This window comes from Thunnus maccoyii, chromosome 13 (genome assembly GCF_910596095.1).
Source record: "Thunnus maccoyii chromosome 13, fThuMac1.1, whole genome shotgun sequence".
NCBI lineage: Eukaryota > Metazoa > Chordata > Actinopteri > Scombriformes > Scombridae > Thunnus > Thunnus maccoyii.
In genome coordinates, this window is record NC_056545.1 from 21,916,076 (window position 1) to 21,932,813 (window position 16,738).

The 16,738-nt window shown below is 39.7% G+C and overlaps 1 protein-coding gene across 10 annotated transcripts in view; it reads left to right on the forward strand.

Moving 5' to 3' along the window:
- Nucleotides 1-6,970: 6,970 nt before the first annotated feature.
- Nucleotides 6,971-16,738, forward strand: part of gria3a (glutamate receptor, ionotropic, AMPA 3a) — a 71,200-nt gene continuing 61,432 nt past the window's right edge. For 5 of the 10 annotated variants that reach the window (XM_042430388.1, XM_042430387.1, XM_042430389.1 and 2 more), the window contains exons 1-2: nucleotides 6,982-7,315; nucleotides 7,703-7,861. In XM_042430388.1, the coding sequence (XP_042286322.1) occupies nucleotides 7,228-7,315; nucleotides 7,703-7,861 (247 nt within the window). In that variant the 5' untranslated portion in view covers nucleotides 6,982-7,227. Of the gene's footprint in view, nucleotides 7,316-7,570; nucleotides 7,592-7,702; nucleotides 7,862-16,738 lie in introns of those variants that run through there. The other 5 variants (XM_042430383.1, XM_042430386.1, XM_042430392.1 and 2 more) reach the window with 4 other exon arrangements.

Genomic DNA, 16,738 nt, shown 5'->3' on the forward strand with positions numbered 1-16,738 from the left:
CAGCTGTCTGCACAATATACCAAGTGAGGTGATAAAACGACCACAGACATAACAGCATACAATTCAAATACATGCAACATGAGCTGTGACATAGATTCTATTTCAGCTTGCTGCAGTTGTTGAATTTTGGGATTTTGCCCTCATTCTTTGTCAAGCTCAGTGAAGATGGATGGGGAGTGACTGTGATCAGCCACAGTATCTTTACGTCCTCCCAGGTTTTCAGTCAAAGTCATATCTGGGCTTTAGCGGGGTCGTTCAAGGATTTTCTCGTTATTGCTCATGCCTTTGTCACATCCTGTTTAGATGATCGTGATGCACGTTCTACTTGTGTAACATAGTCATCCTTATATCATCTTCAGTTGGTTTGAAATTCTGCTGCCAGCCTCCAAAGGAAGGTCTCCTTAATTATTAAGAATCATATTTGCCCTGTTTAAGCCTCTTAACACTGTCTATCAATACATTTAGAATTGATTTTAAAATCCTTTTAATTACTTATAAACCCTTCCATGGCAGAGCTACTACATGTGTTCCCCTTGATATACAGTGTATATATTTATGCAGATTCACAGTTTGAATTTAGGCTGTAACGCCTAATAACACAGCAAAGTTAAATTCATGTGGATTAAACACTTTATGAAGTCATATAAACATAATTTACTGTATTTAACTTGCCACTATATCACCAGGCAGTAGTGCACACAACTTGGTAATTAGCTTTTATTGCCAGGTGGCATATACTGTACACACTCAAGTCTCCTCATTAGGCCCATAAACACTGTGATCAACTCTGTGTGTCCTGTATTGAGTAAAATTATGCTGCTTGTGCAAATACTGTCAAGACTGGGCCAAAATGCGCTCCATTCACTTAATCAACACTGCACAGTTTGCAGCAAGATTAAAAGGCACTATTGTGAACTGAATAAATGATGAACACACACAGAAGTGTAAGTGCTCTGGATCTTTTCATTGGGCAGGTGAATCCATTAAGTGTGTTTCCCAGAAAGTGCCTGTCTTTATTGATGGCGTTGCTTTTTCACTATTTTCTTTATAGGAGTATAGGCACATGGAGCAACTCTTAAATATGAAGTGATACATATGAACAATAGTGATATAAGTCATCTTCCTCTGATCAAAATAACACAATAAATACGCACAATAATCATAGTGCAACAACAAATACCATGAACTGCATGTTCAAGATGGGAAATGCATTAAAATGACCCCACATTGAGAACACATTAACACGTATTTTAAACAGCTGGTTGAGTTGTTACTCATAAATTGTTAACTAACACAAAACCAGTCATTTGAATAGATCAATAAGCCTCATGTTACATGAAGCTGCAGCAAATATACATCTGACATGTGACCCTGCCCTGCGTGTGACAGCCTGCTTGCAATCACGAGTAGAGTTGTGGGCTGAGATCGAGTAGAGAACTAAAATCTGTTTACGTTTTCCATTAGACATAATAATTTGTATTGTGGTTATTTATGTTTTTACTTCTATTCTGTACAGAAAAGATTTTAGGTCTCTCCAAGTGATGAAGTGATTACTTAGAGCTGTCAGATAAAACCAGTCATGGCAGGACACATCTGATTCTTGCTTTTGTCCACTCAGCTGATGCCCCAACTGAAACACAGCAACATCTGTATTCAACACTGTAACAAACTCTCACATTGATGAACTCACTGGCTCCATATACTTGACACTATTACTTCATTAGGTTCGTCCACAGTTTTCAATTCTTGAGTGATATTTTCCTGCTCAGAAATACATTACATACATACATGTAACAGCATCAGATCTGCCTTCAATTGTGAGATAACCTGCAGAAGGAAAAACATGTCATCAAACAAGATTTGAATGTTCAAGATCAAACAGACAGTCACTAAGTAAAGAGCAATAAAATGACAGCCTGTACTGTAAGATGTGGCATGTTTGAGAGGCTCAGAGCACTTAGCTGAAAGTCTATGTTGAACCATAAATACAGCCATTTTACAGGAAGCCTTAGGACGCTGAGACATGAAAGGTTTTATCGTGGAGTTTTATAGCACTCAGCGCGCTCTTTTTTATCTCCTGACCTTTCCAGGGAGCTTCAGACCACTTATTGCAGCCCCGACCTTGGGTAACATAACACAAAGTACAATATCATCATTTCATCTCAAGAATTTTACAGGGATCATTACTTTTATTATTTAGTTAGACATAAAACCACTCTCAGGAGCTGCTTTGTTACACACAGTCTTTGTGGTTTTGTTTTTGGCACGTGTCTGTTGGTATCAATTACTTCTACAAATACTTTGCACTTGGTATCATTATTAATACCCTTTAATTCACTGCACATTATTCCCTTTGGGTTTTTTCTCTAAGTATGATATTGGTATAGTGCAAGTTGTGCAGTCTGTTTCTGCTGAGCATCCAGGAGCGCAACACGTTATTACAATTTATTAGATTTTATTTGCTACCTCTTGATCCCTGACCGAGAATAAATAATGGCACTAGATACACAGTGCACTGTTTTTGTTTGAAGACGTTGTTTACAACTGGATTTCTCATCTTTAATTATCCGGTGCCAACCCTCATTTACGTTATCTGCCCAAGGAAATGAGGCCGCGCGTGCATCAAAGCACTTCTGCTGTGCACTTTTCCATTCTCCCAGCAGGCTTTGGCCCTAATGTCATCTTAAATGTGAAACCCAGGCCCGCACATGTGGCTGCAGAATTCCACATCCAATTTCACAGGTTCCAGCTCTGAGTAATGACGGTTAAAAGAGAGCTTGTGACTAAATAAAATAGAGAGGAGAAAAATCCTTAAAGCATTTTTTATACAAATAAATAAACTGTTGCACAATAGGAGTAAAAATATATCTACAAAGTTCTGCTTTTTTACCTGATAAATGCTTCATAAATTATGCACAAATCAAGCCAAAGTCAAATATTTCTTTGCTCACATTAATGGCAAAAGAATGTCAGCTTTTTATGAAGATTTGCAGACACTCGCACAGTACAAATCTGAGAGCCTGATATATTTTTCATACTTATTTCCATCTCAGCATCTGTTTTAAAGAATGATTATAACTCAGTAAAGATCAGTTGTCTTTTTGATGACTTAATTACTGTGGACGGCTGATGTGTCTGATTGTGACTGTGTGCTCTCTGTTAACAGTGCTAAGTGTAACACTGGATATGTCTGTATTTAGGCCACTCCGCTCCCTCAGGCTTACAACTTGTGTGCATAATTCTGTGGGTTATAACAAGCAATTGCTATATATAAAACAAGGTTAAGTTAGGAGACTTTGATAGATTGGTATTGAGAAGTGATCGAACATAAATGTGATATCTGCGGCTGGTTTGTACGTTGCACAGGATTCTATTTTAAAACCAACCTACAATCACTTAAAACAATGCACTTAATCTCACTAAGAAGCAGGAGTTCATGGTTTATCATCACATTTCCCACGTGAGCTCCTTGGAACGATGTCAAAAAACAACACTGTGCATTAATCGCACCCGCTTCATGAATGCCATTTTTACTTAAACTCGATAGGAAGTTCTGGAAAGGCTTGACATTTACACTCACCTGAATCTTGCTAAAGAGGCAGAGAGTGAGAAACTCCCTGAGCAGATCTCATTTGCTGACGGTGGAAAGCGGGAAGCATGCCCAAGGTGTCCCGAGGAGGCAGTGCAGTGATAACCTCAAAGGTCTACTAAAGACTTCTAACACTTATTGAAATACTGTCAGATATTTGCTCAAGAACTCCTCACAGAGGGAAAACTGTGTTATCTTGAATGTCACTGTGATACCAGAGAATCGATGGAGAGTTGTAGTCACACAGGCATGAATTTTTACCACCAAACCATCAAACCAACCCAATCAGAAGCAGACAGAAAAGTATGATAAAGATGGCAACTATATAAACCTAATTCTTAACATGATTAGAGATATGTTTCCGTCCTCATGCACTTTACGCCGAGGCTTATCCCTGCTGAGAAATGTGCTTCACGTGTTATCTGGCTCAACAGCATGGAGATTTTGTGAAGTGAAGTGTATTACAGGCTGCACTTTGGGCTATACTTTGGTGCGTAGGCTACCACTTGTTGATCTACAGACACCTCTGGTGAATGCATGTGTCATGTTTAAGTGGACTGAAACTAATCGGGTCCTTTTTCATGTGGCGGGGAACCCATATCTACAAATGACATACTAACAGTGATGTCTGTCGAAAGGTCAGACCTTACAGACAATATTTTTGTTCATTAAATTGAACTTAATTATAGTGCAGTTGTTCTAGTGTGTCACCGTGAAAAATTAGAGTTGTACGCTGAGCATTAAATCACATCCAGATCAATAAGCACAGACTCTGTAGCCTGTTCTGCTGTGCTGGTTTTGCAGCAGGTTTTGCAAATAGGAAGCTGTAATGATTTCTACCACTCTAGCATGCATGTACTGTATATACATATAAATATATATATATATATATATATATACACACATGCCCCTGTTCCAACAAATCACACTCTGTGAGCATAATTGATATTGTATTGCACAGCCAATCTAATGGAACGTAAGAGTCGCCCGCAGTGAGTAAGCAATACTGGAGAGAATAAAGCGTTTTTTCTTTAATGACTTGAAATAGATAAATGATTAAAGAGAATGAACTTGAGGCAGAAGAGTGGTCATCCTTAAAAATGGAATTGAATAACTGCATTTCAATGGATTTTAAATCACACTCCTGTACACACTACAGTACAGAATGTGCTTTAAATTTCATACTATAATAAAAAGGCGTTATGAAAGAAAATGATTACATTTAGCTACTCTAGAGGTGTGATTTGGTAGAACCTGAGATGCTGCGTTTAGCACAGGCTGCCGACATCATTGATTTAGACGGGAGTAAATAGAGCTGCAGCGTTCTAAATGAGAAGCAATCAGAAAAAAAAAGATAACATCAAGTTTGGGGAGTTTAACCCAAATCAAGCAGAGCTGCTTTAGTAGAATTGTATCCAGCTCTTGATTACTGGAGCATGTTTGAGATTAGCTGCAGGTTCGCAGACATGATTAATTTAGGGCGTGAGATTACCTGGCAATCAATATGTTACAGTAGGTGGTAGAGGTGACTACATGCTGTGCTGCTGCTGCTGTGATTTTGTTCATGATTCCCGTTCCCGCCATGGAAGTATTATTCACAGGCAGAGCAAAACTTCTCTGTCATGTGGATGGTGTAATAATTAAGTGGGCCATGTTAAACCACAAACAAGCCGAGTCTCTTTAAGCTCAAAGATCTGTCTGCACAGATCCCTTGTAGTCTCTCTGCTGTCTGTCTGTCTGTCTGAGATACAGCCAGTTTTAAAGACAATCAGCTAATAGTGTGGCAGCTGCTAATGATGATAACTTCTGGCATCTCATCATACTTTGTATTTTGTGAGTCAGGGTCCTGCTGGCTAATGTGATACATTCTTTAGACTGACGACCATATGGCACAGTGCCCGGATGCATTTAATGATGCAAATAGTGACACTCATATATTCTGAACACAGTGAGGTGCAGACCAGTGTGAGCTTCAATGCAAATCCATCATTACATACAGATTAATCTGTTATTTTCTCAATTAATTGATGAATGTTTGGTCTAAAAAATGTCAGAAATGGGAGAATAACGTTGATGACTGTTTTCAAAACACCAAAGTGAAGTCCTCACCAACAGTCAACAATCTACAGGTTTACCATCAATGAAGACTAAGGAAACAAGAAAATATTCATTTCTATTATATTATATGGATTTGAGAGGCTGGAATCAGAGAATTTCGGCATTTTTGTCTTTAAAAAATGATTAAAAACGATTAAATGAGTATCAACATAGTTGGGATTCATTATCTGTCCATCGACTAATTGATTAATCAACTAATCGTTGCAGCTCTAGTATACATGGTATCTAGCTGATTGATGACTTGTATGTAAGGAAACCAGAAACAGCTTCAGATACCATCATCATGGAAGCAAAATAACAGAAAACGTACTACTGAAGAGTTGTGCAGTGTTTTTTAAAAATTTTTTATGAACCTGTACTGAACACATCTTTAACCAGAAAAACAGGCCTTTGTTCCATCAGTAATCTGCATTCAGTTGCAGATTGTGAACATAAATATATGTATGTCTTTTCATCAATGTTAGTCTGAACATTAAAAAATTGTCAATGAAGAATTCAACACATGTTGTACAGAATTTGAGAAATTTACAGCAGTGAAAACATAAAAAATATTTTACTCCACTGTCCTTGGCTTTTCTGAGCCCAAACACACCATCACAGCAGGTCCTCAAATCCAGTTGCTGCTCCTGAACTCCCTGCACCGCCTGTTGATGTTAGCAAACAAAAATGAGTGTGAATTCAAATGCCTACTACAAGTAAGTCAATTAGGATTTTAATGTATAGCATTAGTTAGGCCACTTGGCAAGCAGTGATTAAACAGTGATAAATCTTCTACGGTCTCTGCACTCAAAACCTGCAGGGGACAGCCTAAGTTATGCTGCCAGTGTGCAGGACTAATGCTGCATGAGTGCTCCTACACATCTGAACTCTACAGAGGGAGAGACGAGATGTGTTGGAGAAAAGGGATAGATAGATAGATAGATAGATACTTCCATGGCTTATATACACACACAGACACACAAGTCAGCAGTGTGCTGTTGGTCCATACTTATTACATGGCTGGTGTGTGCTTCTCTGCCTTTGCACCACACACACACCAAGCCCAGCTGAGGCTGCACCGCCTCACCACACCAACTCTGCAGTGACGTGAGGAGAAAGACGGGAGGCTGCTCTTATTATAATTCAACGTCAGACCAAGTTTGATAAACGCCCCCCTTCCCTCCCTCTCTTTTCTCTCTCTCTCTCTCTCTCTCTCTGCCTCCCTCCTCCTCTATCTCTCTGTGGCCCATTTGAATGGTCCTCATCCACAGTGAGGAGATCTGCCTTTCCTCCTCCTCCACCACCACCACCACCACCACCACCACCATCTTCGAGATAAAACACTGGCTTTAGGTTTCCAGCAGCAGAGGACTGGCGCTGCGGTTGCGCTGGCACACATTCAACGTGGGTGCACACAGTGAGTGAAAAGGGACCCGACGCATCTTGTGGATTTCTTTTGCGTACAAGCCCGTGTACATGGTTCTCCCTGCGCCTCCTCTGTCACATCCAGACCAGGAGTTGATTTTACTTCTCGGAGAAAAATGTGGCACCGCACAATAGCGACAGTCCTTGTTTTATTGTATTTTTGGGGGGACTCGCTGGCAGGGTTTCCAAATCAGATCAACATTGGTAAGTTGAATGGGATACTCTGATTACATATGCACGTCTTTGTTCACATACTCTAAATAGGACACGTCTCTGCAAGTCGCACCGATTAGGTTATTTGCATAATTCATTGCCAAGTTCACTTCTCATGAAGGTTGCGCGTCTTTGTAGGCGCTTTGGTAAAAAAAAAATAGAGTTGATCCAAATGATCTAAACGTGAGTTTCAGTATCTGCAGTGTATTTAGTGGACACATTTCTCTCTTGGCTTCCTTTCATAAATGAACTGCTCTTTCCCAATGCGTAATTGCTTTGTAAATAAGTATCGCGAGAATAAAAAAAAAAAGTGCATTCTTCATAGATTGTGTTGAACTAATGAGAGCGCTGTTATATGTGACATTTTCTCTCCTGTAGGTGGACTGTTCATGCGCTCTACAGTGCAGGAGCACAGCGCCTTCAGGTTTGCTGTTCAGCTGTACAACACCAACCAAAATGTGACGGAGAAACCTTTCCACCTCAATTACAATGTTGACAACCTGGAGTCCTCCAACAGCTTCTCTGTCACACACGCCTGTGAGTATTTACACACTGTGCTAATAAGAAACCCTAATGATGAAAACATGATGCAGATATGTTTTTTTTTTTTTCAAATGTTACCCAAATGTAAAGCTGCTGGCTCCAGGCTATAATTCAGTTAAACACTTAGACACACATACACACAAACACACACGCACACACACACACACACACACACACACACACACACACACACACACAGTATAAGTGAAATAATTGTTGCTGTAATTGTCTTACTGGCAGACAATCCAAAAATGACAGATGTTTATGAGCTGAAATTGGTGTGTGACTAAATTGGCTCTAACACTTAAAAAAAAACACCTGCCAAGTGTCCGATCTCATGCATAAACTCCTCTGTCATGCCATCCAGCTGGATGATGGTGCATGATGGCCTATAATTGGCCAGACACAGTGATTTTGTAAACCGAGTAATTCAGTAATTCCAGAGAAGCTGATGAGCAGCACTTAGATGTCTGAGCTTGAAAATGAAGAGAGAGAGAAAAAAAAGAAAAAAACAAACTACTGCTACTCTGGTTGTTGTAGTATCTGGCTGTGACATCAGATAAAGGCTTTCAGGTGCAGGTTCCAAGTTACAAAGTGGACTAACAGCACGCTGGCATAAATCATTCTCACTGCACTTTTGATGGATAAACAGCCTGCTGTATCAACTGTAAGATGCTGTAATCCATGTAGTCATCTCCGCAAATGTGATTGATTTGAGGGATGTGTGGTGTGAGATGGCTTTGTAATTGGTCCACCAGTCACTCCTCTGCCATGTAGGGCACTGAGTTCTGTCTGGAGAACTAATTTGTTATCCTTCTCCCCACCAGCTGCACTTCACACTTCACGCGCAACGATCGGCTGCAGCTCTCCAAACTTTGTCAGCCGCTGTAGAAACGGCTGGTGTAAGCTAATGAAGTGAGAAAATAAGAAAGTTGAACACAACACCTCATACATCTACTGTAGGGCTCAGCTATAAAAATGTAGTTTAGATGATGGAGTTGTTGGCGAGGGTAGAACATGTCGTTACTTCCAGCAGCAGGCTTTGGTTAGAAGCTGGAGGGGGGCACAGCTTTGCACGCATTCACACCTTGACGCTGCCCAGTTCGTCCACGCGGCCTTGCACTTTCGGCTGCTGAGTAATTACACCGGAGCAGCTGTGGGGTCGGTGTTTAGCTCAAGGGCACTTCAGCATGTTGTTGCTGAGGAAGAGATGAATATTACATGCTTGGCTCGTGTAGATCAAGGAGAAAGCACAAACTCTCCTATTTCAACCTGTTTCTCATTTCAAGTTTTTCTTCCAGTCATCTTGTCTTACAGTACGCCCACACTCAAATAATTTCATCATACAGCCTTGTATAATAAGACCATATATGTAGGAAGAACTATCAATGCATGTTTTATTCCACAGGAGAATGCTTTTAATGATATATTTTTGTTTTATTGTCAACTCATCTTCCACCAAGTTTTTGAGGGAACTAAAAAAAGAAAACCTTCCTGCCACATGTGCATTTCTATAAAGTAAAACAAGGAAACTAGAGGCCTGTGGAATCACAAAAGCGGTTATATTTTTGGATTGTGCAGCTATTAAAGACTCAGACCATAGCCAGGATTCAATTTGAGAAAACCTGAATCCATTGTTTTTGAAAGAAGCTTGAGGCTTTTTCCTCTTAAAGGATATGAAGAAAGACAAGATAATCAGGAAGTGGATTAATTTTTAGCAAGATAAGCATGATGCAAGCTAAACTAGACGCTTTCCTGTTGATAAAAAAGACTAGTGAGCAGCTAATTATGCACACCAGCCAGGCCAGTTTGTGACTAAGGCATTACTTGAAAATGCACCAAACTACATGTTTCTTATTTTAGTAGTCTGGATTGCATAATGCCCTGCTTGCCTGGCAGGTGTTGATGTAGCAAGTGAATGTGATGATTCTTTTGACACATTTCTATTCTGGCAAGAATTGTAGGTTAGTCATTGCTGTGCTTTCCCACAGCTTCACGTCGTTAATTTAGATAATATTAGCAAGTGTTAAGATGACTGAGGTTTTACATCTGCTTACTGCTTCTGACCTTTTGGTGTCGTCTGCAAAACGTCCTCTTATGTATGAAATAAAGAGGGATTACACATTTTCTCAGAGCTCATTTGTTGCGTCTGTTGTATAGATTCAAAACGGAATAAAGCAGGACAACACTGCTGTCCTCCAGCTGGGTCAGTATATAATGATTGTTACAAATCCCTGATGGCAAATGACTGTGTTATTGGCAGTGCGGATCAATAGGTGGAAGGCTATCGTCCAGCAGCAGTGTATGTGTGTATGGCTCCAGTTTGTTCTCCGGTATGGAAAAATCAATTCTCACCAAGCTTTCATTTTCTCTATCTCAGTCCCTCTCTACTAATATATGGCTCATGGAGAACTTCCCCTGGCGAAGAGACACTGAATTTTCAGTTTGATGGTTGCATTGCAGATGTGAAACACCTATAACAAACCTGTAAACAAGCAATAACATATTGCAGCTAGCAATTGCCAGTCATTGTAACTTGATTCAATTGATCCGGACAAAGGGAACTTCACTGTCGCTGTCGTGTTTATTATCTCACCAATTTGTGGCTGGAGTGAAGCTGCTGGATGTATCGATGTGACACATTGCTCCAGGCCTGGGCGGGCTGTGTGCATAAAGGCTGAAATGGGAAGGTTTTATCTATTAAGACCAAGGCCAAGGCAAGAGGAAAGAGTCGAGACAGAGCTGCTTGCCCAACCGGACAATCAGGAAGGAATTATAAAGCAAGTGCATGTAGGATTATAGTTTTTGGATATAGTGACAAGACAGGCTGAGGAAACATCTTCATTTCCAGAGCATTCAGTAAACAAAGCTTCTCTGTTTAGATTTACTCTGATTCCTCCATGTAAAATGCATGAATCGAAATATGGTAGTGATTTGTAAGCTCAGTTTTAGTTAAAGTAGATATGTCCTGTCAGTTTTCAGCCACTATGTGATGTTACTAAAACCCTAAAAAGCCATTTCATACATTTTTCAAGACTTTCCTTTTTTCACTTCTCTGGTTTAAAGTGGAAGCAGGATGGATCTGCTTGGAGCAGAATTTCTCCAGAGATTAACTTTGATTTGATCAAATGTCAATACGACGGTGTTTCTTCTTAGAGTGATTATTATAGCTACCTATCCTCCCTCTGCTGTGACTCAACCAGTGTGTTGCTGCTCAGACAGAGACTAATGTTAGAGTGCTTCAGTGTGTAGGCAACGGACAGTCTCATTAATGCAGCATCAACCAGTAGCCAGATCTCCTCCTCCTCTTCTTCCTCCTCTTCTTCTTCTTCTTCTTCTTGTGCATCGTTGAGACTGTGGTGAATACTTTGACTCATAAGCTGTGCCAAATAAGGGAATTTTAGCTTTTGCCATGCTTGTATGCAGATTTAGCATGTGTAGAACAACACATTCAACATTGATGGTGTGAGCTAATAGTCCATACATGATCAAAAATGTCCCATCATTCATTTTGCCTTGTTATGTGCAGGCAGGGAGTGGAGGAGCAGCAGTCTACTTTAGCGAATCCAATGTGGATTTTTAACAATTTCATGATTTAGGAGAGCAGAGGAGCTGAAATCACAGTTCATAGTGTGTGCACTGAATTATATGCTCTACTCATAATGTAGTATTTAATACATCCTTTAAGTACAGTATTTAAAAATGCAACAGCTCACATGCAGCCATCATTTCGGAAGCTGTGAGGTTTCAGCGGTTGGATCATTACAGTGTTGTGATATCTAAAGGCAAATGTCAGTTTGGCAGCGCTTTACATAATTTTTTGCTGTAGTCGCTGTAGCAAAACAAACATGCTGAAATGTAACCAAACAACACAACAACCTTGGATCCATCATGACTCTGAGAACTCATTTAAACCGACAAGTCATGAATGATACATGAGCACCAGAGACGAGGTTGTCAAATTGTTCGGCCTGAGGGTGAGCGTTCTGCATGATAGTTAGTTTTGCTCTTAATCCACACTTTTTGGCCGGTGTGATAAACGTGGCCTCATACAGTAAATGATTATTGAGACCATTTAGTTTTTTAATATAGTGGCACCAGAGTGAGGTCACTGATAATCAGGGGGGGAAAAAAAGTCCACGCTCGGCTTTAAAGCGACACTGTGCAAGTCAGAATTCAATTATCAAAACTTGTCCAGCATGAAAAACATATTCACCACCAATCACTCACTGATAATATTTGGAAGATCAGACGTTTGGTAAGTTTGTGTTACATTTGAAAGCTTTAAATGGATCCTCTGGATTTGGGAGCCCTTGAACAGAGAGAGACACTTACCCAAAAGCATGTCCTGTTATCATGATGCACTGATAAAAATATCTGAGTTATTGCTACTGCAGCCAGAGTCCTGTCAGTTTGGATGACCTGCCCCAAGTTGACAAGCACTCATCCTCAGATTTGTCATGCTGTTCTCATTGGGAAGCATGACTGAATACATAAAAGCGTTCAGAATATCTTTGGAATAATTTTACCCATCTAAAGAGCAATTTAAGTTGCAGGCGAGGCTGTTTTCTAACTGATACTTTCACTGACGTAAATATATTGTTTGACCCTTAGTTTAATAAGTGCTTTTAGGGTGTTTGCTGTCAGGCAAAACGACACTCATAGGTCATCATGCAGCATAAATACCTTTTGCTTCCTTTGAAAACATACTGATGCTAAATAAATGGCTATAACTACAATAGAAGCTGCCTGTCAAGCGCAAAAAGCTGCATGTATTTGGCCAAACAGGCACAAAGCTATTATAAGAGAGCATCTTATTTCTTGTTTTTCTCAAAGTGAATCGCTTAACCCCAGCCTCATTAAGTCAGCAGTGTTTTCCCTCATAGCATAGCTGGTCAGAATGCTGTAAAATGGCGGAACTGTACTGAATAGGTTCGGGGGCAAGCCACTGGAGATGTGCAGTTAGTCTTTCATCCTGTGCATCAGAATGTGCTTACATGTCAGCGCTGTAACGGGAGCGATGGTGATCACTACTGACAAGCTACAGTACAGTGATGCTGCAGCAGTTTTTGTTGCAGTCTTACACAACGTCCTTCAGCGCGCCCAGCCTCTGAGAAGCTCTGCTGTTGTTATTCACTAAATGTTACCTGAGATTATCCAAGGACAGCGAGCCCGAGAACGACACAGAATAATGCAAAAGAAAACCAAAGATGCCATCGGGGCAGTGAATAATTTAGAGGTGCTGCTTTCATGAATCTGGAAAAGTTGCACATGCTACATACTTGATTGTTGAACGTAAAGGAACAAAATTGCTTCAGTGTTTTGGTGTTTTAAGTTCACTTGAAACAATTAAAACCTCATTAGTTTATATTCATATTTGACACTTTATTGTCTTTATATAGTCAATTCTCTGTCTTTAGACATCTGTGTTGTGTTATTTTACAATACTGAGCACCAAAATTAGAGTTGAGGAATGGTGAAAATGTCTTTTAAAATTAATTTTAATATTTTATTGAATCAATTTAGCTGTCACCAAACTGCACAAAGAGTCGTCATATTCTCCACTTAACTCACAAGCATTTTTTTCTGATGGTAGTATTTTTGATTTGAGTATCTTCTGCAGAGCATTGCAGCTCTTCTCAAACCGACTGTATTATATTCCTCTGCCTCTTGTAATAGTGGTCCTTGGAAAATGTTTTTGCAGTATATGCAAAGCATGTGTAGGTGGAGTGTTAGCAGCGCTTTTACTGCGGTGCACTGAAATATTAAAGTGTATTCTTCCATACAAGACTCCAATAGCCACAGGCCTTGTCTGTGTACCGCTGCTGTAGATTTCCTTCTGTCATGTTGTTTTTGCATGTGGGCTGCATCCAGTTGTATTTCTCAGATTAGGGCTAATCCAGCGTGTGTTGCCCCGCTCTTTGGGAATAACGTGTATCTGCAGGGGCTAACCCACTGGAAGAAAATGTGTGCTTTTACAAAGCTATAATCTGTAGAGAGGGAATTCCAGCCAACATGCAACCACACTGCCTGAGGAGAAACACCTACTCAGCCTTCAGTCCCTATATGCCCTCCGCTATCTCTGTGGTTGGTCAACTGAGACGAATTGCACAACAATGCGGGCTGTAATGCGGATACAAATATGAAACACTTAAATGTCATAACACACAGATCATTTAAACTGTGTGCGCTTTGCCTTCAGTTAGATTTTCATCTCAAAACAAACAACAAACAAAACAATTTGCTGTGATTTTATGGCGAAAATGAATGAACATTTCCTAACAAGGCTTTCAGTGGAGCGAGTGCAGCTTATGAAACTCAGACCAAAGTGGATGCTGTAAAGAGTCACTATTCAAAATCACATGCATAATGTTGGAAATATTGTTGGAAACAGTTTTTACATCACAAGTTTGAGGTACTGTAATTGTAAGCATTTGCCTCCCACAGTATTTTACATAGTGTGATGAAATGTTGTATTTTTTTTGTCTTGATATATTTACTCACCTGCCACTGTATAGTGATATATAGATGTGGTGGACACAATAGAAGCACGAATAACACAACAGCTTTGTGGTAACTGAGCAGTGTTGACCTCCTACTGTGCCTCCTTGGGTGGCAGATGGCTTAAATTAGACATAATGTAAACCTTGCAAAATCCATTTCACATCCCATTTCATTTTAAGTACAGCAGGATTTTGCTTTATTGTGTCAGTTTCCGTTTTAATTTTGACGGTTATGATGCATTTTCAAATATTAAAATGAAAATTTGATTACTGATTTTTTATGTAAGATTTGCCCTACATCAAGTAATATCCTACAATTAAATTTATATGGTTAAAAATGGTTGAAGGACTGAAGATATCCATGGAAATGAACCAGATATTTTGAATTACAGCCTCCTCCCTTGTGTGGAAGTTACAGGTGGGTTATAAGCCTGGGACGGAGATTCATTCACCCAAACTCTTATCCTATTCTTTGAAAACACATAAAACCTGCGACTAGATGCAAAGATAATGACATGTTTTCTTTAGGGTATCAAAGATTTTACAAAATCAATTACAATTCTATCGAGGACTTTCAGCTTCATTTAGAGCTTTGGTCCTCAGTGACCTTAAATATGTACGCCCCCAGACCTTTTATTCATGCGTTTTCTTGTCATCAGTATTGAGGAAAATTGAATTACAGACTTTTAACCTTTTCATGTCTTTATGCTGATGCTTTTCTTATAAATAGAGCACACTTTTTATCATGCCTGTGCACATTGCATTAGAAAGTTACCCATGGGGCATTAATTAGATAAAATCATAAAAGATAAAAGATAAAAGAAGATTTACATGGTTGCAAATTATTTAGGTTTTCCTGCATTATGGGCTGTAGGAAAATCCTTGTTGTTGATTTGGTTTGGCTCTCACTGTCTAAACACATGCAGACCAGAACGGAAAAAGAATATAGCATGACTCCTGTGTATGAACACACAATAAATGGGTGATTATTTGTCTCGTTGCCTGCTGCCCAGTGCATGCTGGGAGAGTTTGAGCCCCTCCATTGCTCTGTAAAAGCAGAAGCAGAATTATTGTGGGTGAAAATTGGTTGATAGTGAACTTGGTGAACTCTGATTGTAGTTTGACTACAACTACTCATATTGATAATGTTTGGAAATACCTGTGACCCAGTGGAATGTGTTCCCACTCAGGTGTCCTGATATATTCCCATAACATCCTCGTACATCCCGTCCAGCTGACACATATAACAGCTGTTGGCAGAATGCAAAGGATGCCTGTTACCTGGAACATCAGGGGAAGCATGTTGGCTGTGTGTTCTGACTCTGCAAATCGTCATTCAGAAGACGGCGAAGCTTAGCTGTCCGGCTCATTTCCACCAGGAAACACTGAAACTGCTGAGTGTCTGTCAGTCAGCACATTTAGAAGATTTATTGGCATCCTCTGTCCAGCCTAGTAACGCTGTCTCATTTGATGATCTCCTTTAAAACATAAGTGGAAAGAGATCTTGATGACTATTAGTTTTGGAGACTTGCTTTAAATACCGTTCCAATTCAGAGACAAATTAACTGCATAACAGCGCTTGATCTGTTTTGTGACTCCACATTTTCTATCTACCTTGATATAACATGCAGCTATTAATGCAGTATATCAATATTATTGGTTTGGCAGAAATAAACTAAATAGTGTAGTGAATTGGCTTAAGTGAGAGACAATCAGTGTGTCATTATGAGAAGACCTGGATATACAGGTCACATTTGTTCCCACAGTTATACATCTTGCAGAGGTTACGTAACCCTACATGTAACATAAGGGGTTAATGGGGAGAATATCTCACCTAAAACATGATGTGTGTGTGTACCACGCAGTCTGAGTGAGATCTGTATGAGCCGCTTGATAAATACACATACAATATATAAATTACAGAATCAATTTGAAATTGTGATGAGTTTATAGTATAAATTTTTCTAAAACTAGATCAGAATGAAGATTGAATGATGGGTATTTTTATGTGTTGTATTAAATAGAAATTTTCTAACTTATGCTATAACTACAGTGCATTAGATTTTTCTCCTGCTTTCAGATGCCCACCTCCAGTCAAAAATGTGTTTTTCTTCTTTTCCCTTCAGTTGGAAGTTTGAGCTTCACTGAGCAGAGTGATATATGTGCAGAGTTTGAAACTAGAAGGCTGTTTTCACATTCATCTGCCGGAGAAGGAAAGTTTCTCTGTGCTCACAGTAAATCTCAGTTCATGGGGTGTACGTACCAGCACGATTGGTAGTAAACCTCTAGTGCACATTCACTCAGAATGGACTTTTCAGTGAAGTTGAGGATATCTTGTATCCAGGAGCTTAAAGATCCCCTCCAGACA